Source organism: Miniopterus schreibersii (genome assembly GCF_964146895.1).
Source record: "Miniopterus schreibersii genome assembly, chromosome: 12".
NCBI lineage: Eukaryota > Metazoa > Chordata > Mammalia > Chiroptera > Miniopteridae > Miniopterus > Miniopterus schreibersii.
Genome location: NC_138112.1, coordinates 17,095,655 through 17,121,279, shown reverse-complemented (window position 1 = coordinate 17,121,279; position 25,625 = coordinate 17,095,655). Strand labels below are relative to the sequence as shown.

Genomic DNA, 25,625 nt, shown 5'->3' with positions numbered 1-25,625 from the left:
TACGGAATAGAGATAGGAGGTGATACTTGCCCGTGGGATGGTTGTTACGTATCCCATTTAATTTGCCCTGCCTCCTCGGGCTTTCTTGTATTCTCAGGTCCTCTGTCGGTAACAGCAACGAAAGGGGGTTGTGGAAGATTTAAACTCCGGGATATGTGTGAATGTGGGCCCGTGACTTAGTGCACCTGCCCGCCCCCTTCCCTGACCCTTCTCACCCCAATAAAAACGCTGCATTCGCACCGAGCAGCACTACCCTTTCGAGGTGCCACATTCCGCCAAGGTAGTTCTTTGAGTCTTCCCCTGGCACCAGACGAATAGCTCCAGAGTGCAATTCATTGTCCCCATTCCTCCTCTGCCAGCCTCTCCCTACCTCTGTTACCCCTTTCTCAGTGGGAGGCCGAAGGTCCAGTGCCCGAGGCGGAGACCTTCCACCGCTTTGAATTCCTCTCCCTTTGTTCCCCAGCAGAACTGTCTGCAGTTTCCCGGCTCCTCTTCTCTACACCCAGGCACCTGACCTGGCTCCTCACCTCTCCTCGCTGGAGCTCCTCTCCCAGCCTTTCCGTTGGCACCTTATTGCCTTCATCTCTTCACTCTCAAAGTATCCCACACCCTACTGGCTTCCTAGAACAAGTTTTTGTAACATTTAAAAAAAAAAAAATCCTCTGTTTAGAAGCCAACAGTCATTCCGTATTGAGGCTGCTTTGCCTGATTGCGGGTATAATTCACCCTTTCCTTACTTATTCCAGTGGAGTTGACGACTACTAATCTATACTCTTTCCTCCAGCTAGGGAATGTTCTTATTAATTAATAACAATAACATATTACTTCTGTGGAGCCCGCCCTGTGCCAGAACTGTTCGACATGCTTCCCATTCACTGTGCTCTTCCCAAATTTAAAAAGTTCAGCGAGGGCCTGTAGCATGGTCAGTGCACTCACAGTTATTGACTCTTGGCGACTGCTCAATAAAAGCTCTCTTTCTGCACTGCATCCCGCATGCCGTGCTGAGTTCTACCCTCTTGCCTTTATTCACGGTGTCCTCTTTTCCTAGAATATTTTTTCCTTTTGGTGTATCCAATTTATATCCAGTATCCAAATACTACATCGGCTCATTTAATTCTCATGTTGTCAAAATCCTATTTATAATGAGTTTGGCATAGTTTACCATGCAACTCCTTTCAATGTAATCAGTTTTGCCTTTCACTTTTCCCAAAATTTTTTATTTTTTTAAAATATATCTTTATTGATTTCAGAGAGAGGAAAGGAGAGGGAGGGAGAGAGAGGTAGAAACATCAATGATGCGTCATTGATCGAGCCCACAACCTGAGCATGTGCCCTGACCGGGAATCGAACCCCGATTGCTTGGATCCTAGATCGACGCTCAACCACTGAGCCATGCCTGGCCCGGCTCCCAAAATTTTTAACAATGCTTTACGAGCATCAAATACTTGTAGAATGAATGCATTCCCCCCTCCTCTAGTAGACAGTAACTTTCTGAAAGGTTTAGCCCAGGCCCTCATTTGTTCCCATCCCCTCCGATCTCAGCAATGTGCTTGGCACATATATAAATACCTAGTGATTGGGCGTGGGGGAGTCCAAGCCGCCTGCCTTTTGGAACTTTCATGGGAAAATACTTTCTTATACTGTGCACTCAGATACACTTCCACCAAAAGGGGCAAAACAGGATTCAGAGACAGAAGTGTGTTAAGTAGGTACATTCAGAATGAGATTCATTATCTATGCTTCTTTGGCATATTAAAAGCTATAAATTTTGAGCACTTACTGTATATAAGGCACTGAGCTAAGTGTTTTGTTTTATATATATATATATATATATATATATATATATTTAAATATATCTTTATTGATTTCAGAGAGAGGAAAGGAGAGGAGAGAGAGAGAGACAGAAACATCAATGAGGAGAGAGTCATTGATCAAGCCCACAACCGGGCATGTGCCCTGACTGGGAATCGAACCCTGATCGCCTGGATCCCAGGTCGACGCTCAACCGCTGAGCCACGCCCGGCCAGGCTGCTGTGTTATATATTTTAAATACGTTTTTATTGATTCTTAGGAAGGGAGATGGAGAGAGAGATAGAAACATCCATGAGAGAGAAACATCATGGAGCGGCTGCCTCCTGCATGCCCCCTACTAGGAATTGAGCCCACAACCCGGTCATGTGCCCTGACTGAGAATCGAGCCAGTGACCTCTTGGTTCATGGGTCAACACTCAACCGCTGAGCCACGCCGGCCAGGCTGAGCTAAGTGTTTTACATGCATTATTTTAGTTCTTAGAACCCAGTTGTTGGGTTGATGATGCAGCTGGTGCTCAGAAGGGTTACGTAGCAGCAGAACCCTGTTTAAACCCAGGTATTTTTTATTCTAAGTGCATGTCTTTAAGCGCTATACTGTGTATCATCTTACTCACCCTCATTGTTGGAGTTTTCAGCCCTTGAGAAATCTCTCCCTGTGTAAGTTCACTAACTTTAAATACATTAGATCATGCTTGTTTCCAGCATAAACATTCAGTAAGTGTTAGCCTTTATTTTTGCTATTTTTCCAAATTACACTGACGTGTTCATGACATTGTCATTTCCCCTTATGCAAACTGCACTTTAAAGGCAGAATCAGCTATTTATTTTGTCTGTGAACTCTGGATATTTATGGGTGTGTGTACATGTATTTGGCCTTCCAGGAGGGCAGCGAGGGTTTAGAGAGTGAGAGTGAGAAGTGAGCTACTTTGCTACTGTTTCCAGGGAGCTGTCAGTCAGAGGCCGGCGCAGTGTATCTGCAGGGTGCCTGTCTGAGCTCACCAAGGGGCATTGGGTGACGGGTGGCAGAGGTGCCCACAGATACCTCCACAGAGGTAGCCAGACCCCTCGGCGTCTTAGAAAGAATCTTCAGCATAGATCTGCTTTGTGTGTTTTCACAGCACAGGATTTGAGGTTGTCTTTTTAAGGTCTGTCATCCCATTTTTCTGCAAATTGGAGAGAGATAGCATCACACTCTAGCTTTTATTTTTGTGTGTACTGTCTCAGTGCATTTAGGTTCTGGAGTTTAAGAAGTAAAACTTGACTAGAGAATAACCCGTTTAGTGAAAATACACGAAGGTAAAATCCTTTTATTGGAATTTAAAATTTTTGATGTAATTTCAGACTTACAGAAAATTAATAAGAATAATATAAGGAACTCCTGTATACCCTTTAACCTATTTTAAAATAGAGTAATACATTTTTTAAATGTTTTTTTTTTAAATCGTAGCATTTGCTAATTATATAACAGATCATGTTGTTATTACACTGGTAGAAAAAAATTTGTTAACTGGGCCTGCTCCCCTGCCCACCCCCCAAGCTTCATTGAGATGTAATTCACATATAACATTGTATAAACTTGAGGTGTACATGTGGTTTGATACATTTACATATTGCAGAATGATCGCCACCATGACATTAGTTAGCACCTCCATCCTGTCACATAATTACCATTTCTTTTTGTGGTGAGACATTTAAGAATTTATGTTTAATTTTAATGCTTTCTAAAGGAATTGTTGTTGTTGTTGTTAATCCTCATGCAAGGATATTTTTTCCCATTGATCTTTAAAGAGAGAGAGAGATTGAGACATCGATGTGAGAGGGACACATCGTTTGGTTGCCTTGGCCATGTGTCCCCCGACTGGGCCAGGGATTGAACCTGCAACCCAAGGACATGCCCATCACCAGGAATTAAACCTATGGCCCTTTGGTGTGAGGGTGGACACTCCAGCTACTGAGCCACATCAGCCAGGGCCTAAAGGATTTTTTAAATCAAGATTTCCTTCCAGCATAATAGTACTTTTAGAGCCCTGGCCGGTTTGGCTCAGTGGTTTAGCTCAGTGGTTAGTGTGTCGGTCTGCGACTACAGGGTCTCAGGTTTGATTCCTGTCAAGGGCACGTACCTGAGTGGAGGCTTGACCCCCATCCTGACCGGGAGCTGTGTGTGGGAGGCAACCAATCAATGCCTCTCTCGCTCTCCCCCTTCTGCTGTCTCTGAAAAGCAATGGATTTAAAAATATATATATACTACTCTTAGAAATGTTTGTCTCCTTGCATTCAGCCCCTGGTCCCCGTACCTCGAACCCTCTCACAAAATTCTTAAAGATACGCATTAAAAGATTTATGTTTTAAAGTTTTAGGGAAATTCCAATTTGGAGTTTGGGGCTAAAATACTGTTCATTGAAAAGAAATCAGATACTATTTTAGTAGGATTGGAAATATGAGAACATTCAGGCAAATCCCAAGTGTAAGGATTCTAATGGAATAGGGGGAAAATGGGCCTTCTTTTACTGTGCAGTTGTAGAATTAAAACGTTCTAGTGGCAAAATGGAAGAGCTTTTATATAGTTCAATTTTAAAATGATGCTTGAACTGACTGCATTAAAACAGTGTAATTAAAGGTATTTGTAAATTTAATACCCAATATGCTGTTTCTTATTTATGTCTTAGAATAAGAAATTTAAATATTTAACTAAGATCTTAGCGCGTGTACTTGTTTTCACATTATTTACATTATGTTAGGATCGAGTGAAATAATTTGTGAGAACAATTTAATTATGAAGTAGAAAAAGACTGCAACATGCAAGGTATTTTTATTTCATTTATAGAAGTGAGCAAGAGAAATAAGCTGTTTATTTAAATAAGGTGACTAAAGGAGCCATCTCTTATCAATATTTGCATGAAGTTATACAGAATTTAATGTATTTGCATTTTTAATTTCAGATTCAAAACGCTAATGATGTATTAATTGCGCCCCTTGAGAAATTCCGAAAAGAACAAATAGGTGCAGCAAAAGTAAGTGTTACATTTTATTCTTCAGATATTCTCCTGCTAATTAAAGATGACATAATTGCAGCTGTTAACATTTTGAAATTAGGTTGACCTTTTAAAAAATTCTGTACGTCATTTTTAACTTTTGCACTGAGCCTATTACAAAGACTGGGGTTTCTTTAAACATAGAAGATATTCTTCTACTGAATAGAGAAAAAGTCAGCATCAGTGAGTTTCTTCCATCCCTGCATTTGTAGGATACTAACTCTATTAAAGGGGCTGAAGTTATGGTAAAATTATGAGCTTTGTTCTTAACACCTATAAAATAAAAATTAGGCACAGGGCATATTGGAAATTCAGGCAGTTATCACAAAAGAACTTTTATTATCTATTGTATTTTTTCATTATGAACGAAAACGTGTTTGTGGAAAAACCTTAGACACATTTGTCAAACCTTTGCATTAATGTTTAGTTGATTGTGTACCAATTAAAATTTCCCCAAGCCTAATATTTTCTGAAATTCACTTGCATGCTTTTTCTTAGATCTACATTTTAACTACCTGCACAACATTATGGAAGGACATAAAGTTTGGGGTTTCCAAAACGGAACCCATCATCTCCCCTCTCCCCCATCCTTTCTCTGGTTTTCTGTTGAGACAGTGACCTACCCCTTCCCCATTCGAACAGCATCACCCATCCGACTACAGAAGGGCTTTTCCTCCTTCCCACCTTCTCTTCTGTCTGGCACACTGAAATAGCCACCTAGTTGGTCTCCACACTCCCATCCTAATCTGCTGACCGATTTCCCCCTCTTTGTCATTCTTCGGTGGTGAGGCCTTCAGTGGCCCTCCTTGGGAGACAGTTTAATGCTGACAATGAAACCTCCCTCAGCAGGCCCAGGTGCCTGCTCACCAGCCTCTGTCCATGGCTTTGCCCAACCTCTCTCTCTCCTCCAAATACTTCTTACCCTCCCCTTGTTGAAGTCTTGCTACCTCTCCGTGGCTTATACAGCACCAGAAAGAAGGCGTCCTTTATATAGGCCTTTCCTCATTCACGCTTCCAGAATTGACCCCCCCCCCCATAGAATCCAGTAATCCTTATGCTTATTTCTTGTAAAAAGCTATCACCATCTGCCTCAAATTCGTTTTATATGCATTTCTTCCCCAGTTACGAACAATTACCAAGTCAGGGACTATGGCAGGACCATCTTCGTGTTAATTAATGCAGCAAATATTTATCAGTGTCCTGGCTGGCCTACTCGTGGCAGTCCTGGCGTTAAGATGAAGGGACACCGACTGTAAACAAGACGGACACGCTCCCTGCAACTTGCGCCCCTTATTATCTTTTGTGGAAAACAGACACCAGAGTAATTGCAGAGGCACTGAGGGTTGGGATGCAGAAGGGCAGGGTGCTTCGTGAGGGTATAATTAGCGGAACTGACCTTGTCCTGAGAACCAGGAAGGGCTTTCTGGAGGAGGCATTGGTTAAGCAGGGAAAGGACGGGGGAAGAAGTAGCTAGATGGGGGCATGCAGGGGCGGGGAGGGGAGAACCGCCCGCACATTCCAGAAGAAGGAACCGACGGGGGGAATCGGGACTTTCAAGGGGGACAGAGGCTTGCATTTAAAGGAAAAAGATCTGATGCGCTTGGAATATAGAGGACCGCGGCCACGGAGGACGTGCGCATTTGCAAGCACGACTCCAGCTGCATGTCATGCATGGATTGGAGGAGGCAAGACTGCTGTTGTGAAAGCCAGTTTGGGGGTTACAGGGTAGTGGCTTTAGATTCAGAAGGTGATGGTGGCTGTGGAGAGGAAGGGGTGTATTTCAGGGGTAAGATGGAAAGGGATAGGAAACGGGTTCCACATTGAGAAGTGAGGCCCGGGACACTTCAGAGATGACTCCCAAGGGCCTGGGGTGCGTGAGTCAGTGGCTTTGAAGCTACTTACTGAGATGAGCAACGTTTATGTTTGGATGTCAGGGTGGCGATTTTGGCTTTTAGACACAATGACTTTGAGGTTCCCCCGAGACAGCCAAGTGGGGATGTTGAGTTGTCAGGTGCGTAATCAGATTTGAATTAGAAAATACACCTTTGGGAATTATTGTTCCCTAGGTGGTAATTGAGATCCTGGGGGTAGATTAGATCCCACTGGGAAAGCATAGAGTGAGAAGGGGACCTACGTTCTTTATCATTTGAAAACTCTCAACTTTTGATGTTTGGGGAGAGAGAAACAAGACAGGTAAAAGGGCTGAGAAGGAAAGGGCAAAGGAAGGAAGTAACAAGAATATGGTGTTCCAGAGCAAGGAAGAGCCTTTTCAAGAGTAAAAATAGCTGATCTTTATTGGCATCTGTACTGTAGGAGTTTTCACTGAACTATGACATCTGTGGCCTAATTAAGTCCTCAAAGCAACCTGTGATGTGATAAAGGTGTTACACCTGTTTTACAAGGAGCACAATGAGTGAGCGGCACTAGGTCACAGAGCTGGGAAGTCAAACAGTGGAGCTAAAATCAAGCTGTTTTACTTCACAACCTTGATTTATAATATTTCACTTCATCAACTTTTATAAAATCGAAGAGCTTTGGAAAAATTATTTTTCTAGTGCAGAATAGTCAGTTTTCTGGCCCATCTAAAATAGTAAATTAAAAAAAAAAAGATAGTGAATTTTATTCGTGTATGGCCTATTCTTATTTGAAGGTTTAGATTAGCTACAGTTGTAGCAACGTGAGCAATGGCACCCACTTTATTTTGTAAACATTTCACTTGCTGGATAGACGGCTGAGGGCACACAATAGTGCACTATGGCTTTGCCCGCTCATTACCGGGTTAACCCTGTGGTTCAGTGAGCTCAACTGAAATGTTGAGCATAAAGAATAGTGCACTTGGTCCTTTGGTGATGGTGATTCTGCGAATTTTATCTGCCGGATCCTCTTTTTTTTTTTTTTAATGTATCTTTATTGATTTCAGAGAGAGGAAGGGAGAGGGAGAGAGAGATAGAAATATTAATGATGAGAGAGTCATTGATTGAGCCCACAACCCGGGCATGTGCCCTGACCGGGAATCGAACCCCGATCGCCTGGATCCCAGGTCGACGCTCAACCGCTGAGCCACGCCCGGCCGGGCCGGATGCCCTTAATACTAAATTGTGTCTAAGCTGCTAAGTAGCCCTTTTATAGTAAAGGGAATAAAAAACAGGCATTTTCTTCTGAATATAGGTTGGTGTTTAAGCCGGTTTCCTTTTCTTTCGGTATTGTGAAAACATTGTGGCGGGAATAGAAATCCTTGAAGGTGTTTCTTTTTTCCCCCTATTGCTTTACTCCCTGTTTGACGTAGGTATTTTCTTACTTGATAAATAAAGTTATTTCTACAAATGACACTCCCCTGCTTTTCACAGTCTTTAAGGCAGAGGTTTCCCAGAAGCGTGCTCAAGCCCATGAGCCAGCTGGAAGGCAAGAAGGTCTGTTAAGTGGAGAATCTTCCACTGCAGTCAGCAACCTTCTTAGCTTGGTCCAAGAGGAAAACGCTGAGTCAAAGTGGCTCTCTCCTCACAACCAGAGGATCCTATTTAACCGGAGTGGATAACATCCATGGGCCACAGATATTTCCTTTGTAGTGTGTACTATGGAGCTTTGAGACACCTGATACTTGGCTGTGGAAAGCGAGGCCCTGAGTGAGTTCCAGTTGAGGGAGAAAAAGCCTCATGTGTCTGTGAGAGGCGTTAGAAAAGGTTGATGGCATCGTGGAGCTCAAGGACAGAGGAGCTGGGTCCTGCTTTTTGAGTAGCTAAAGATTAGAAGAATTATCTATGAACAGCTGTCAAGAATGTATTTATTTAAAGGTTCTTAGTCTAATGGTATTTGCAGGATGGAACTGTATTGCAGGCCTGGCAAGTACATGTATCAGAGTGTGGAACTGAATGTTTGGTGTCTTTAACTTGTCTTCTGATACACGGCTGCCGATCTAAAGTTTAGAAATGAAGTAGAAGTAGGTATTCAGAACTGTTAATAGCAACTAGAATTTTCACAATATGAATATATCTAGAGCAGCATTGTAATAGAGCAGCATGAATTGTAATTTGTTTCCACACCTTCTGTATAAATTAACAGCTATAGTTCATTGATTATATTGGAAATCTCCTCCTTGCCCCCAGAGAAAAATCAATTGTAAGTCATCTGCATTTTCTACTTGTTTCATCATGAACTGACTCTTACCAATCAAAGACAAATACATTATGGGAAAGTGTGTGTGTGTGTAAACACACATACATACCAGACTATTAGATATTTTAAGAGATAGAACTGCCTTTCAGGAGACCAAGTGCTCATGGTCCACATATAAACAGACTGGGCATCTAGTTGATGGCACAGCAAGGGCTAGAACATAATTCTTCAAACCAGTTTCCACCTAAGAGTGTTCAAACCTGTAGAGAATTTTTATGAGTTTATTTGAGCCAAACTTACAACATGCTCGGAAGCAAGATCTCAATCTTCCCAGAATGACAGTTTGCAGTTTCTTTTATACATGTGGAATTAAGGCAGGAATGTAAGGCAGATTAACTAAATGTGGGTAAAAGCTAAGAGGGAAGTCTCTATGATTGGATTATAGGACAGTTAACAGCATTATGTGCTCTTTTGAGGGTGGTTATACTTCTGAGGGGTCTGAAAAAGAGGCATTTCGAAGGCCTGTTAAAGTAGATGCAAAGAAACAATGGACAGGGCTAGTTTAGGGCAAAGATTGTCTTTTTATAGGCTTTGGGTGTGACTGTCCACCATGACCTGCCCAGTTAGGAATGTGTGATCAGATCACCCTATGAGGTTACTTTTGATCAGGTTTATTACACACCCCTTTTTCATACACACCAGCAGTCTCCCAACAGATCTACTCCGGTGTGATTAGAGCTATTTTTTAAAACATGAACCACATCAGATGCATTTAACATCATAGTTGAGTGATTATATTTGCAAATATACTACTGTTTTTACATGTGCTGTCATTTGGTGTTTTCAGTTGTTTTCTATTCTAATCCACATCATTAAAACAAATGCTGGTTATAACCCATGAAACTGATCATATAACCCACCCGGATTTCATAACCCATAGTATGAATAAATGCTGGGTTATAGGTTAGCATATGTGTGTAAGTGGAAGAGTAAGTTAGATTAGTGAGAAATGAGGCAGGAAATATCCATGTGGGGCAGAATAATAGAGAGTTTTGTGCTATACCAAGGAGTCTTTTGTTTTATTTTGTTGCTATTTTTTTGTTAACAAAATCATGATGATCAGGATATAATAGATATTAATCATATGTGTCAGACAGTACTGTAGGTTGCCCACATATATATATAAATCTTTACAACAGCCCTGTAAAGGAGGGGTTATTTTCTCTCCTTAACCAGTGAGCACTGAGCCACAGAGAGTGTAATATAATTTGCCTAGAATTAGGCAGCTAGTATATGGCAGAGCAGGAACTGAACCCAGGCAGTTTGGCTCTGAGGCACATGTTCCTAATCACAACACTACACTCATGCGGCAGTAGAGTCTTGAACCTGTATTTCTAAAAGATAATTTATGAGCATTGTGAAAACTAGAGTCAGACCAGCTACCAGTCAGTGATTCATTAATATTTGTATTAGAATGCTCACGGTAAATTTTGTTCTATCATCAGGATATCCAGTTATCTCTGTGTACCTGCTGGCCACACAAGGCTTGCTAACTAGAAAAACCCACCAGCAGGAGGGCAAGGGGAAACAACCTCAGGCCTGTGTTAGATCACAGAGGTCTTTTACTCCAAGCACCCGCTGATTTCCTCGAGCGAATTACAAACCTGGTCTTTTCCATGGGTTTCAAAGAGGAGCCTTGTCATTAGCCTTTCAGTTTCCTTAAGGTACAGTTCTCTCATTCTCTGCTGTCATTCAGCAGCACCTGCCATTGGAATGCTTTTCTATGAAGTTAGTATGAGTTCTCCAGTATAACACAGCTTTTCTTTTTGAAAATTCACTTCTGTCCTTCCCTTTGGGCAGGAGAGCCTTACTTATCTACCCGTCTGTGAATTCAGCTGTTCCCAAGTTTCCAAAGGATGGCTAGCACAGAAAAGACTGATTTCACCATCCTGTGTGCTTTCTTAACAGTCTAAGCACCAGCAGCAGCTCAGAGCATGCATTTCAGTAAAGGACCCAGCTGATTCCATTCTATTCTACCTCAGGATGGTTTTCTGCCCTGCAGAGTGGAAGGGTATCCTTTATTTCTTGAGCTGAGAATGTTAATTTCTCTGTTTTAAGGCCAGAATTGGCAAACTACAGGCCAGATCAGGCCAGCTGCCTGCTTTTGAGTGGCCCATGTACTATGAATGGTTTTTACATTTTTAAATGGTCTTAAAAAATTAAAAGACTAATGTTTCATGACTCGTGAAAATTATGTTAAGTTCGTATTTCAGTTCCCTTAAATAAATTTTTATTAGAGCACAGTGTCGCTTATCTCTGTATGTGTTTTCTATTGTGGCTCTCACATTACAACAGCAGAATTGGTTGGTTGTATTAGATACCATGTAGCCCACAAAGCATAAAATATTTACTATCTGGCCCCTTGCAAAAAATACTTTGCAAACTCCTGGTCTGAGGCCTAGAACAAATTTCACTTTTCACCCTCCTGCAGTCTTTTAGGTCTTCATGCAAATAGGACCTTCTCTGATATTACAGACTTAGTAATGTGCTTTTGATGACTTGCCTTTCCACATTGGGAAACCACAGAATTTATAGTAAGAGTAAATTTGCTGTGACCTTGAATAGATTAGTAGCTGAAAGTCATATTTGTAACATAAACACCAAATTTTTTTATTTCCAATACTTTTATCTTCATGGAAATCTTTTACTTTTGAGGCTGAACATATATTCTCAGTTTAGGGCTGTGGGTTTGCGTGCAAGAAGTTTAAAAGAAAAAGAGGATGAATAATTTTTTTTTTTACCTATTAAATAGAATGTATTTAAGTATTTAAGAGAAGGCCATGTAAAAACCACTTTACAATTAAATTACAGCATAAACTCCAAAATGTGGTGGACAAGCCAATAGTGCTGCTTTAAGTAAGAATGTGGTAAATCCCATCATATATTTCATTTCCCTTTCTTTTGTCAGTGTGCATAATTTCTACACTATAAAGAAAGCAGTCATTTAACAGTGGAAAAATTAATTTGTTTTTTTGGCAATGTGTAAATGATTCATTTGTTGGCCAACATTATTGAAATTTGTGAATATGTTTGTACAGACTCAGTGCTAGATGAGTAGTATGTTTGAAACATGTTGAGAGAAATAAGGTAAGGTCTGCCGTTTTCATTCACAAGAGTAAACATCTCTCATTGACTTTATTCATAGGTTTGGCTTGATATAGCTTCTTACTGTTTGGCTGTTAGAATACATTGTGCATCATTCCCTTCTGTGTATACTCAGTAATACTATGGCGCCAAACCCAATGCTCTGCAGAGACTGTGCAGCCCACGTTTGCACCGAGTGCCTGGTGATTTACTGACTCTGAATTAGAGAGATGACCTCTACAATTACTGTAGAAAACCCAGGGAGATGTGAAGTGAGCTCATTGTAGAAAGATTTCAGGCATTGAAAAAACTTGCCTTATTTGGTAAATGTGGTTAACTGGTCCCAGCTGGTAATGCTGGTGAGCTCATTGTGAGATGTACTGTCTCTTTAAGCCAAATTCTTCTATGTTTTATCTATTAGAATTAGTGTTAAACGGTATCTGTTTAGATTTTTCTTGATGTGTCATGGACTAAATCAAACCTGAAAGAACAATGAAATGTTCCATTTTGAAAATTAATGTTCAAATGCATTGACCCTGTAAAAATGTTCTATTTCTATTTCCTAGTCTGTTATGTTGTTTACTCTGTTAACTTTGAGGAACTTGGGGTTAATATATGCTTTGAAAATCAAGGCTCCTTTGGGAGGGAAATTCACATTTGCTTTTTGGCTTTACTATACTTTAATATATGCTTTTATAAGTTTACTCTGTACATTAGAATTTTAGGACAGAATCTGTTCGTTACATTTCCTTTTATTACTAAGGAGTGTTTTGTGTTGTTGATAGAAGAATGTCCAAACCTATAGAAACATTTTATGGGTTTATTTGAGCCAAATGCATTGAGAAAATGTTTCAGAGAATGGCAGCTTTGCAGTTCATTTTCTACATTTAGAATCAAAGAAGAAAACAATGGGGGAGGAGGGGACATCTGTAATACTTTCAACAATAAAGATAAAATTTTAAAAAACCATAAGGAAGGTGTGTGATATCCATTGAGGTAGAGTTAGGAGGTGGGAGAAAGAAAACAGGGAAAATCTGTAGGACTGATAAAAGCAAAGTGGAGAGACCCTTCTTTTACATTGAAAGGTATGGGACAGTTAGCATTTACAGTAAACGGAGTTGGCATGTGGGCAACAAGGTAACAATGAAGAGCTTTGTGGCCTCACGTTCTGGTGGTCTCGTGCTGAGGGTTATGCCTCCGAGGGTCTGGAAAAGAAAATTACTCTGACATTTCAAAGGTTCGTTATCCTAGCTGTGTAAGAACTATGAATAGACTGAGCTCACTTAGTCAAGATTGACATTTGCTAAGGAAGCTGTAGGCCTGGGATGTGACTGCCCGCCATGACCTGCCCAGTTAGGAATTTGTGATCAGACCATCCTGGGTGGTTACTGAGCTTCTCAGGCCTGTCTATTAGCCCCCTGAGATTTTCAGGATTACTGCGTAGCCCCTTTTTCTTTTCTTCTTTTTCTTTTTTTTTTTTAAGATATATCTTTATTGATTTCAGAGAGAGGAAAGGAGAGGGAGAGAGAGAGAGAGAAACATCAATGATGAGAGAGTCATTGATCGAGCCCGCAACCCGGGCATGTGCCCTGACCCGGAATCGAACCCCGATGGCCTGGATCCTAGGTCGACGCTCAACCACAGAGCCACTCCCGGCCGGGCCGTAGCCCCTTTTTCATACACAGTGTTTAGAAAAGACTGTAGCTTCTCATGGTTTCTCCTTATTATTCTTGTCTCAGGTTTGGCTTTTCAGAGAGTCACTTGTTTTTGAAGAAAAAGCACAGGCTTTTGAGTCACACAGGCTTTGGCTTGAGTCCTGGCTCTGCCATGTGTGAACTCAATGACTTCAGGATAGTTCCTTAACTTTCATCACAGTAAAAGGTGACACGTATCCTTCCCAGGATTTGTGAGAGTTAATATGTGTGTGTGAAGGTGCCTAGTGCAAAATTGGTAATAAATGTCAATTTTCCATTCATTCTATTCCAACAGTGGACTAATTCCAGTGTTTCCTTGACTTTGTTTTTGGATTATATTTATATAGCCTGGTTGATCCTCTCTGACCCTGTCATCAATTTTTTCTTGTAGCAGGAGAGAAGGGTTCTCCATATTCTTATTTCCAAAATGAACTCCAGCCGCATCAGCTAGGACCTTATTAGAAATGCAGACTCTGGTCCCACCCCAGCTGTACTGGATTCCTATCTTCATTTTCATCAGATCTCTAGTTAATTCAGTTGCACAATAAAATTTGAAAGCCCTGCTCTGTATCACTGACTTGGGAGCCGCAGGTCTGATGAGGACTGTGGTTCTCTTTATGTTGGGGTTTTTCCTTGGGTTGTGAATGACTTCAGAGAGGTGACTCATGAGAGAACTGGGGAAGAATTATTTCTCTCTTCTTCTGTGCTTATCTGTCAGTCAGTGATGAGAACTTCTCTGCTTATCCTGTTGTCCTCTCTGACTGGATTGTAACGGTCAACAAGGCCACTCTGCGTAAGGGCTCATCAGTGCTGCTGTGGGCTTCTTCCTGGAATAGAGAAGAGCAGAATATGGCATGGCCGTTCCTTTTTGTCTGATTCCCATCTTCCCCCCTCAGTTCCCCAGTTCACATCATCTACTTTGCCACTTATATCCTCAGCAGGCCTCGAGCTGGTGCCACTGGCTGGTGCTCATTTCTCTCCTCCTGCCGCAGCTCTGCTCCAGGAGCTTTTACTCCCTGCCTTCAACTGTTCCATAATCCCCTCTCTCTCTTCTCTTCTAGTTTCTCTGCTCGCTCCTTCCTTCCTGTTTCCTTTCTCTTTTATCATTTCCTCTCTGTTCTCATGATTTTCAGATGAGAAGGTCATTTGGCAAAACGATTAAAATCTAAAACAAAAATCTTTGGGCTCAAATGATAAGACGGCCTCTTAGCCCAGGATCTGTGGGCTATTGCAGTCACCGACTCCACTTCTCCCCCAGCTTACAGTGTCTGCACTAGGCTGTAATGTATCTTTCTGCATGCCCATTTTCATTTCTCAGCTGAGCTCCTGAGAGACAAACTTTTAAAAAAGTCATTTTGATACCATCCCCGGCGCCCAGCACAGAGCAACACAATATAAGTGCTTGCATTGATTTATCATATCTGTTTGCTCATTAATAGCAAGATTCCGAAGACTGAAAAAGTTGGATGCCTGATTTGGGAAACTGCATAGAAAATATTATTAATAAAAATACTTATTCAGACTAGAAAAAGGTATAGACTTAGTCATGGGGACCTATAGGAAGAAAGGGTAGGACCTCCTGTGGGTCTTCATAAGGTGCTTGAATAAGCTCAGAGGTGAGTGTGGTTCTCAGACTACAGTTATGTTTTTAGAAGCTAATATCTACCACAGTTTATCATGTCTGGACAATACTAAACATTTTGATGCTAATAATTCAATACTATGACAACAGTTTGCATGGTTTTCATTCTTAAAATTCATCTTCTGAGTAATGTTACTTTAGGTATAATTAGACTGAGAACTCGGATGGTAGATGTTTCCATTCCTGCATTCCCCTTTCATTATATTCAAGTGCTGTGTGTTCATGCCGTCACATGTGGTGGTTTCATTATGTTCTCATTGTAGAATATAAGGTGAGGTTTAGTTTCTTGATCATAACATAAAACCACTCGCTAGGGATTGGTATTAGTCGGTTTTCTCTAGTTACTATACATTGTTCAAGTTACCACTTCAGGAAAATGTCTAACAATAGAAATTAAAACTTGAAACTTGTTTTTAAAGCAGTATGGTTTTGTTATTAATGGTGGTCGCTTAAAATAAGCCACATCAGTCCTTTTGCTCTAAATATCCCAAAACCCAATTTGAGGTTTTGGTGTAGCATTCTTTCTTGTACTCTGTCATGTTTATTTTCAAGGGATCAACATTTAGAAGCTAGGAATTCATTTTCATAAACAACCCAATAAGCCTAATAAATTCAAACGACATTGAAAGGAATAATTTAATGCTAGCTAGCAAGTTGTAAAAATGTTAAATAGAAGCCAGAATGGAATCACTTGATGATGAAGTCATGGAGATGAAAATGTCACTGGTGAAACAAAACAGAGCTGCCGCACTTTGCAGGTTCTGTCCCCCTGTCCAACCTCTCTCAATTTTTTTTTTTCCATTGGGCCTTTATATAGTGAAATTATTGTTTACACATCAGCATATTTCAAAATCCTTCCTGGGTATTCTCCTCTAGAGAAGTAATAATGTGACAAAGCAATTTCTGGATTCAGGAGAGATGTGGAATTTTCTTATGGTACAAAGGGAGCTGGATTTGACTGCAAGGCCCATCCCAGAAAGAATGCTAAAAAACAGTGAATCTTGAAAATGCCAAAGTGGATAGAAAGCATGGGTGGTCATGACAGTGAAAAATAGGAAATGTGGGGATTGTGTATCATTTGAGTAAGTGCCATTAAGGATTCAAGTTCCTGTCTGCTCTTCCCTCACCCTGAGCCTGAGATGTTGGTGCAGGAGTGGCTTTCCCTGGAAAACGATTCCTTCCTCATCGAGCATGTGGCACATACCCAGTTGCCATATGAGATCTGGCAGCACTCAAAGATGGCTGGGTTTGGTCATAGATGAGGGAGAATTTATCAAATAGTGGAGCCTTTGCTCTTCTGAAGCCATTTTCCTTTATGCCTGACAGGGCACCGGGCAAATCAAGGCAAACAGCCCAAAGATTGGGTCATCACATTTCATTACCTTGATCGCCACCAGCGAGTGTAGGGAGCTAAACATATTGGTTATGTTGTACTGAGTCGATTTCTTATAGAATCTTACAGAACCTTTAATGACAACAGTTTCCTTAGGTTATTTATATAGCACTTGTCCTGCTGCCTGAAACTTGTGCAAAGCAAGAGTCAAATTCCATTTAGCAGGAATCAGTTTAAAATAAATTTTATTATTTTCACTGTAATATCAGGTACCTTTGTTCTCTCTCCCACCTTAATTGCTTTAAAAAAAATTTTTTTTAAGAAAAACCCTTTATTTGCTTTTGAGCCTGTGTTTATTTAAATTTGAAGGCCCTGAAGCCCAATTTATAAAAAAAAATTTCATACCTACATTTCTGAAAACTTCTTTAACATGTTTTTGTTCTGGACTTATATATAAATACTTAGATCAATTTTAAGAAATAAAAAGTCTCATTGCTTGAAAACTGTCGTTACCAACTTTATTTTTTATTGTTGAGAGTATTATAGATGTCCCCCATTTTCCCCCCTTACCCCTCTCCACCCATCTCCAACCCCACCCCAGGGCCCTGCCTGTCCATTTTCTGTTGTCATTACCAACCTTAGATAGATTAAAAAAATAATAATAATGTGTTGCACATGCATAAATGCAACTGAAATAATTAATAAAATATTTTAAAATTAGATAAGGTGACTGGAACCAAAATTAAATTACAAATGTCTGTAGACAAAGATTGAATTATAAAATACTTTTCAATTCTACAAAAAGAGCCAAGTCAGTGCTTTGGGAAAGTAAGTGCCCTGTTTCTCTCTAAAAACATGTGTATTAAACTTACCCTCAGTGTGGAATAAGTTTAAAGCCAAGAGGACAGCTTGACTTTTATTTGCCTCTTCAGTGGGTGGCATCTCTTGCATGTGTTCAGATCCTTAGAAGTCTGAGCTCTGCATTTTTCCTTCTAAGACTTTATAGTTGGGTAACCTTGGACAAGTCAGCCAGCTCTGTATTTTGAGAGAATCCAATGAAATTTCTAATGTGAAATGTTTTGTGTAATCTGAAATGCTATCCAGTTGTTAGTAGTTATTTTTTTCAATTATAATGAGCTTATTTCCAGCTTGTCTTTTTTCAAAACAAGAATTTTTTGGATTTGTTTTCATCTAAAAAGCATAGCTACCCTATAGGGAACAGGCGTCCTTGAAAAGTAGTGAGGAAAAAAATGTTCCTGCAGGGGCTGACTAATATCTGTGGGGAATGTACAATATGTTTTTTCATAGAGTTGGACCAAATGACCTCTTAGTTTTCCTTAAACTCTAGGGTTCTCTGATTGCTTAATTTTTCATTATTTAGAAAGATTTAATCCTCGGTTTAGAAATTATCAGAGGACTTCTGGAAGTAGCTCTTTATTCCTTATTTTAAATGATAATCACAAAGAATTCCCTTCTGTATCTGGACTAATTTTACTTAGCACAATGAAATCCATGTTACTGTTTGGAGGTTACATATTACTGCAATAATTATATGTGAAATTTCACCATAAGAAGTGACTTTTCATCAGTATGTCTCTTTACTAGATAACTCACCTGAAGCCAAAATAACAATGGGACTTGTCAGTATTTGCAAGATTGCAGTGATGGTTTAACTTCTTTGAGAAGAAATAAAGTTAGTGAGCAGAACACTGAATTAGGCTTAGACTTTATGTTGACTGTCCTTGACTTAAAATGAAAGTGATCTCTTTCTGTGCTGTGTTAAATTGGATCATTTAAAAGGAAAGCACTAACTAGCGATTAGGAGACCTGGGGGTCATTACCCTGTAGTCCAACTACCTGTCTGACATGTAAAGCCCTTGCGAACCCTCCACTTAGTAGTCAGCCCCACTCACTGGAAGGTCGAGGGTTCGATTCCCAGTCAAGGGCATGTACCTGGCTTGTAGGCTTAACGCCTGGCCCCAGTTGGGGCAGGTGCAGGAGGCAACCAATTAATGTGTCTCTCTCACATCGATGTCTCTCTCTCTCTCTCTCTCTCTCTCTCCCCCCTCCCCCCCAATCCCTCCTTCCCTCCCTCTCTCCCTCCCTCCTTTCTACTTTCTACCCTCTCTAAAAATCAATGGAAAAAAATACCCTCAGGTGAGGATTAACAACACAAAAAATTGTACTTTTTAAAGGCTATTTTCAGAGTAGCAGAACCTTTCTCACAGTGAAAAGGGTAAATACAATGAGACATGCACGCATTTCAGATAAGAAGGTACATGTAGCCATGAGCTTAATGCCTCAAGCATCCTTTAGAGCTTGACTGCCATGAAAATTAGCCTTTCTTTTTAAAATGCTTTCCCATAATCGAACTTGACATATAGCCTCAGGCCCAAAACTGCCTATGAATAAATGATAATTGGTAAAGTGCCTTCAAAATGAGAATTTAGACTTGTATTTTAGAGGAAAGCGTGGTTTTGTAGAGTGTTACATGGAAGAATGAAATAATTGACTTAAAACCAAAGGGGGGGTGCGGGGATGTGTGTGAAGACGTGTGTGTATCAGCGCATTTGTGTATGCTCTTTTTCCTTTCAGCTCTAAAATTCTTGGGTTAGTTACTAAAATATACTAAGTTCATGTAGAAATAAGTAAATTAGCACCCATATCATGGCATTTAAAATGGTTCTGTTGACCAAAAGTAACCAATTTCCTGTTTTTATCATAAAAGAAGCCTAAAATAATAACTTACTCCAGGTCACTTACCTTCCAGAATCATAAAAGTCATTGATTCCATATCAATTACTTTATATGTATAGATGAAGAGGATTCAGTGTAGTTCTTGAGGAATGTGTCACAGTGTAGGTGACGCAAGAGCACGTCTCCCCGGGGTGTGGGCAGGTGCTGGTAAGAGAGCAGTGTAATGGGCTCCACACAGCGGCGGTGGCTTCAGCAGCACCTTACTGGTATATTGTATTAGAGTCTGTTGGGTGTGGTGTTTTTAAATGTTTGTCTTTTTGCTTTTTTCTAATAAGACTTTCAGTGTCACCACAGCAGAAGGCAAGTTCATCCTCTGAGTTCCAAAGCACTTTATTGAACTTTTTCTTCTGGCATTTACTAATTTCTACTTAGCATCGTGGATACTTACGTGCTGTATTCTCTGCTCTCATGATAAGATCTTTGCAACAAAAACCATCTCTTAAATAGCACAACTAGAGGGCATAGTAAGTGTTTAGTGAACATTTAAGAAATCACTGAGCTGGTTGACTGTGTTGGGCAGCATGGTTACAAATGAGGAAAATGGACAGCAAAGAGGTTGCCCCTCATTTAATTAGCACATTTAATAAGGGGTCTGGGCTACAGCCTGGTTTTCCGATTTCATCCAGTGCTCTCTGTCCAGCGGCCTAGAGCTGCTGGGACATGGAACCGCGCTTCCCCTGGCAGTCAGAGCGGCCCTGCCAGCTCAGCGTGCTCTTCTTCTCCGGCCGCATGTCGCCCGGTGCAGTCCCGCGCCGCGGCTGCTGCTCCTACTTAGGTGACTTCACTCTTGGCGTTCCCTGTCCACCTGCCCCTGTCCTAACCATTCTCCAGAGCCCATTTTCTTGGATCCGGGTCCAGTGGCAGAGAGTCAAGGCCAGCTCTTTATGATTTGACCAGGCTAAAGTTGTGGTGTTCTCTGTCAGAAGTCAGGTCAAGAAAGGAATGGGATGTCAAGGAGCAAATACACAGAAATGGAACAAAATCCAGGGGACCGTCAAAGGCTGACTTACAAGCCCTAAGGAACGGAGCCAGCATCCAGATGATGGCAATCCTGGGGAATCAGGGCAGATTTCTCTTATGCAGGCACATTTTTTTTCTCTTTTGGTTAATCTTCACCCAAGGATATTTTTTCCATTGATTTTTAGAGTGAGTGGAAGGGAGAGAGGGGAGAGAGAGGAGAGAGAGAGAAACACTGATGTGAGAGAGACACATCAATTGGTTGCTTCCTGCCGGGGTGGGGGAAGAACCTGCAACCCAGGTACATGCCTTTGACTGGGAATCCAACCTGCTTACCCTTCGGTCTGTGGGCAGACACTAACCACTGCGCCACACTGGCCAGGGTATAGCCACATCTTTTGAAGGCCAGTGTTTCTGCTTCCATCGATGTCCCTTCATAGGCTAAAACTTACTCAGCTGATTTTTTTTTTTAATTGATTTTTAGAGAGAAAAGAAGGGGGAGGGAGAGAGGGGGAAACGCCCATGAGAGAGAAATGGATCAGCCGCCTCCTGCACACCCCCTACTGGGGATTGTGCCTGCAACCCAGGCATGGGCCCTGACGGGGAATCTAACCGACGGCCTCTTGGTGCGCGGGACAGCGCTCAACCAACTGAGCCACACCGCCCAGGGCAGCACCTGACTCTTTGAGTTTGACCTCCCCAAGTTGTTTCAGACACTGGTCTTTTCAAAGTTATGTTTGTTTCCTTTCACAAAAGTTTAATATTTAATTGTTAATAATTTAATAGTTTTTTATTTTTTTTATAAGTTCCATGAGGATTGAGCATTTATTTTGTGCTGTAGTAAATAATTTACAAGAGATTACTTCACTTATTCCTTTTACTAGCTTCATTAGGTAGTACAATTATTATTCTCATTATACAAATAAAGAAAACCGAGAAATAAAACATCCTGTTAAGGACCCCATTGATATGTGGTGGGATGAGGGTTTGGAATTAGACTATATTACTATCACTAAAGACAGTTATATATAACCTATTACATTATATAGTACAGATATAACTTGCTATATTTAAGCATTAGTTTATTTTCTGCCATTAATGAGGCAGACTGATGTTTTTAAAATAAAAATTTGGCTAAAATGCTGCTTGAGTTAACCTGTGCTCTGTGCCTGTGAACTTTGTGTTTGCTGATTAATTAGTTGTATTATATAGATGCAAGTTCTAAAAAAGTGGTACTGAAGGCTTATCTCTAATTCACACTGTAAAATCTGGCATTTTAGGCCTGTGTTTAGAAATTATGATAAAAAGAAGCCATACCCATAACTTAAAATGGATCTTATTGTACAGGATATCTGTCTGAAACCAAACAGAGAAGAAAATGACATTCACGAAGAATGCCGTATAGATGCTTCTAGAAAGTCTTAAAATGTCAAGTTTCTAGTCAGTCACTATAATTCCCAAACGCTGTCAAGTTAGCCATTGATTTCTCTCTACCCTTAAAACAGAAGCACATTTTACTCTCGGTTTTCCATATATACCCTCTGACCCAGCTCTCAGAAGAAAAGATTCCTACCTTTCTTGGTCATGTTCCTTAACTGTTATTACCTCATGTCTACTAGCATAGTCAGGTATGCCGAGCAGTTTAAAAATTCTTCCCTGTGAGTAACCTAAATATCTGAGATTCAGTCCATTTCCTTTTGCTATTTCTTCAACTGGAGATGGAGAACAGGTGGTCGCCATGTGACACGCTTGGGTTTTACAGGCAACTAAAAGAACTTAATAAGTTAATTCTTTCACCTCAGATGGATTTCCCTCCTGGTGCTTATCATATGTTCATCGGAAAGCCAGAAGCATTTAAATAACCTGATTTCCATGGAAAGTTGAGGGGTCATTTTATAAGAAATGACAGAATTCTTATTCAGCCAACACGGCTCTTAGAGGAACATTTAGACAGTGCGTGCGTGCATGTGTATGTATGTTTATGGGGTTGAATTAGAGCTGTTGAGCCTTAGGGTTTTAAATTTCACCTTTGTTACTGTAAATTAATTTTATTCAGATGTTCCTATTCTATGATTGAAGTTGTACTTGGTGATATGAAAAGAGACAATTTGGACTGTAAAAAAGGAATAAACCCCTATTATTAGCCTTTGCATTAAAATGAATTTTCTAATTAACTCTAGAGTATTGTTGATAATATACAAAATAGATTTAAGTTCGGCCAAAACTTTCCTTTTAGTTATTTAAATGACCACAGTTAATGATCAAAAGGCCTTTCATAAGAATGAAAGTGAGGAAAAACTTAGAATCACAAACAGTTGACAAACAGTGTAGATGGTTACTCTATTCAGTTTAATTAACTGAAAGAAATTAATTGTGAAAATCACAATATACCTAAAATTTATTTATATTGATTGGTGTGTTACTAGGTGGAAGAAATAATAACACAAATTATTAGTAATAGTTAATTTTGAATTTTTTGTGACCACAGAACTAAGCTTTAAAGAATTAGTTTGCTAATTCTAGTTGGTAAATTCCCTAGTAAAGGATAACCCTATTTTTTCAGCAGTGTACACAGTTGCTGGAAAATTTTATTTTAGCTTCCTTCCATTGTTCATTTTCATGACTTGGTTGTTTTAAGTCTCAAAACTCGATCAGATTGTCAAAAAAATATTTTTAAGTGTTTCTTGAGAAATAGTGAATCACTCCATGCCTACAACTTAGGCCCACATTTTACTAACCAACGTCTACTTTTTTTTCCCTCTGGCATTCTTTGATAACATAAGAAAAATGAAGCATTGCTTAAGAGTAACAATTTTGAGTTTTAGAATGGTTGTATTCCAGTGAAAATAAAGATTTTCTCAATCGTCCACACTTCTCTTACATGCTGAAGACATGTCTAAATGTATCCTGCCAAATAGTTTTTCAGGGTAATTCAGTTTAATGGGGTTAGGTGTGACCAGCCCTCACTTAGTTGGCATAATTATAAACATAGTCTAGACTTCAGTGATCTGCAGGAATGGTAACATTCACAAGAGGCAAGATAGCGACTCTAGACTACACAGACTACACTTCACAAGCATTCTCACAGCATTTATATGGTACAACAAAGGGGCTTCTTGATTACAAAGCAACAGTGATATGGAGCTATTTAAACTGGTACAAACAGCAGTGAATGCTGAAATTAACCCCCAAAGTGTATATTTGTGAATGAAAATTAAGATTTGTTCCTAAGTTTGTGGCTTAAGCCATATGACTTGAAAGTAGCCAAGTGGCAGCATTGCCACTCAGCCTCCACACTTAACTGCCAAGATGACAATTGTCAGTGCCAGTGACCATTGACACTCTCTCTTCTTCCTTTGAGCACTTAATTATCCTCAGTTAATATGAAACTTTGAGCATTCAGTTTTGTCAGTGGAGTCTGACACTCCAAGCTAAATAAGGCAAAAGAGCAGCTAAGATAGTGGGAGCCGAAAGTACAGGAGTAGGTGTTTCTCATGATCCCCACCTTCCCAACTGTTGGTGTCGCTACCAGGGTGTGTTGTGTCAGGACCATGCCACCAGTGGTCATCAGCCTGAGGTATCTCTCATGGTGGGTGTGCCTGGGAAACACTTAGGTAGAGCAGTGCCAGAGAAATAACTTTGTTTACGCTTTAAGTAATCGGCTACTTCTTTGTACTCAACTTGCTTCCAGAATGTTTAAGCTGAAGTCATTGAATCCAGATGTTAGAGGGCAGATAAGGTGACCTTGGCCCAGAGTGGTTAATTTCCCAGGTAATACAACTAGTGTAAAACCCAGAGGGATGGGTATGACTGTTCGACAATGTTTTTAAAATTGGCTAAGTATAATTCATTCATTTATCATTTATACTTTGAGCCTTTTTTAAGTAGGAAGCACCATGTTAACTCTAGTTTAGTTCAGGATTTCTCAGCCTCTGCACTATTCCTGTGTTGGGTTGAATCAGTCAAAATCAATGCCTCTTTCTCTCTCTCTCTCTCTCTCTCTCTCTCTCTCTCTCTCTCGCTCTCGCTCTCGCTCTCGCTCTCTCGCTCTCGCTCTCGCTCTCTTTCATCTTTGTCCTGGGGAACCCTTCAATCTGATTTGCAAATTAGAACTTAGGAAACCTGTAGTAGTAAGTTTTTTTCCGGGAACTGCATTGGGAGTTTACAGCAGCTCTGGGTCATAGGCCCGAAGGCTCCTCCCATCACCACTGGACTCTAGATGGAGCAGCTGGGCCCTGCCCTCTCCCGCAACTGCTGGAGGGGCCAGATGACAATCTGAAGTCCCAAAGCGCTCCTGTCCCATGGAGGGTATTTTGACCAACTGTTGGCAGATAAATTGTGCTTCCTCCTTGCTTACCCAGTGACATGTCCTGGGGCGCCTTGGTTTTGTCAGACCCAAATAGAGATGGGCCATAGTGTCTGAGCTACTGGCTGTTTTTCCTCCTGCTCCTGTGGTCAGTCCAGTAATAAACACTTGTATTTTCCTTTTTCCCTTGTCTGTCTGCCCATTTTCACTCATGCTCACTCCCCAAGGATTGTAAGCAAACTTCGGCAGCAAGCCTTGCCTCAAGCTGTTTTCCAGGAATTTTGGACAAAAGTATTATATTTAATGTAATATATAAAATTAATTTTTACTTGCTATTGCTTTCACCCTCAGAGTTAAGGGGGGGGGGGAAACACCCTCTGTTTTGGGTGAGATACAGTAGTTGTCATCAGCAGTCTTTGTCATACGCAGTCTTTTGTATTTCCACACTTGTTCTGAGGACGGAAAAACAAAATGCTCTGGTCTAGTTACTTTTCAGAATGGTTACTTTTCCTCCTACACCTGCAGGAAGCAGGAGGGGCTTTTTCTTTCATCTTCACTGTGAGAACCTAGTAGAGCTCCTGGAGGTAAAACGAACAAAATTGTTAGGGGGCTGTGTATGAGAGACCCCCTGGAGTTTTTTATCACTCAGACTTATCCACACTCAGCCTCCTGCAATTTCCCAATTACAGTTCAGGTTTTCCTGCCCCAGCACAGATTCCCCAGGGGATTTCTGCTCCAGGAAATTAGGATTCTCTGCATCAGCCTGGCTGACTCTCGAATTTTCGGGGCAGCGGTTTGCCCTGTGACCTCATTACTCTGATGGGTCTTTGTTAAT

At 40.6% G+C, this 25,625-nt stretch overlaps 1 protein-coding gene across 1 annotated transcript in view; it reads left to right on the top strand.

Moving 5' to 3' along the window:
- The window catches only part of ARHGAP42 (Rho GTPase activating protein 42), a 221,783-nt gene that overhangs the window by 128,021 nt on the left and 68,137 nt on the right, over positions 1-25,625 (top strand). The window contains exon 4 of the mRNA XM_081155734.1: positions 4,752-4,823. Within this exon, the coding sequence (XP_081011860.1) occupies positions 4,752-4,823 (72 nt within the window). The remainder of the gene's footprint in view (positions 1-4,751; positions 4,824-25,625) is intronic.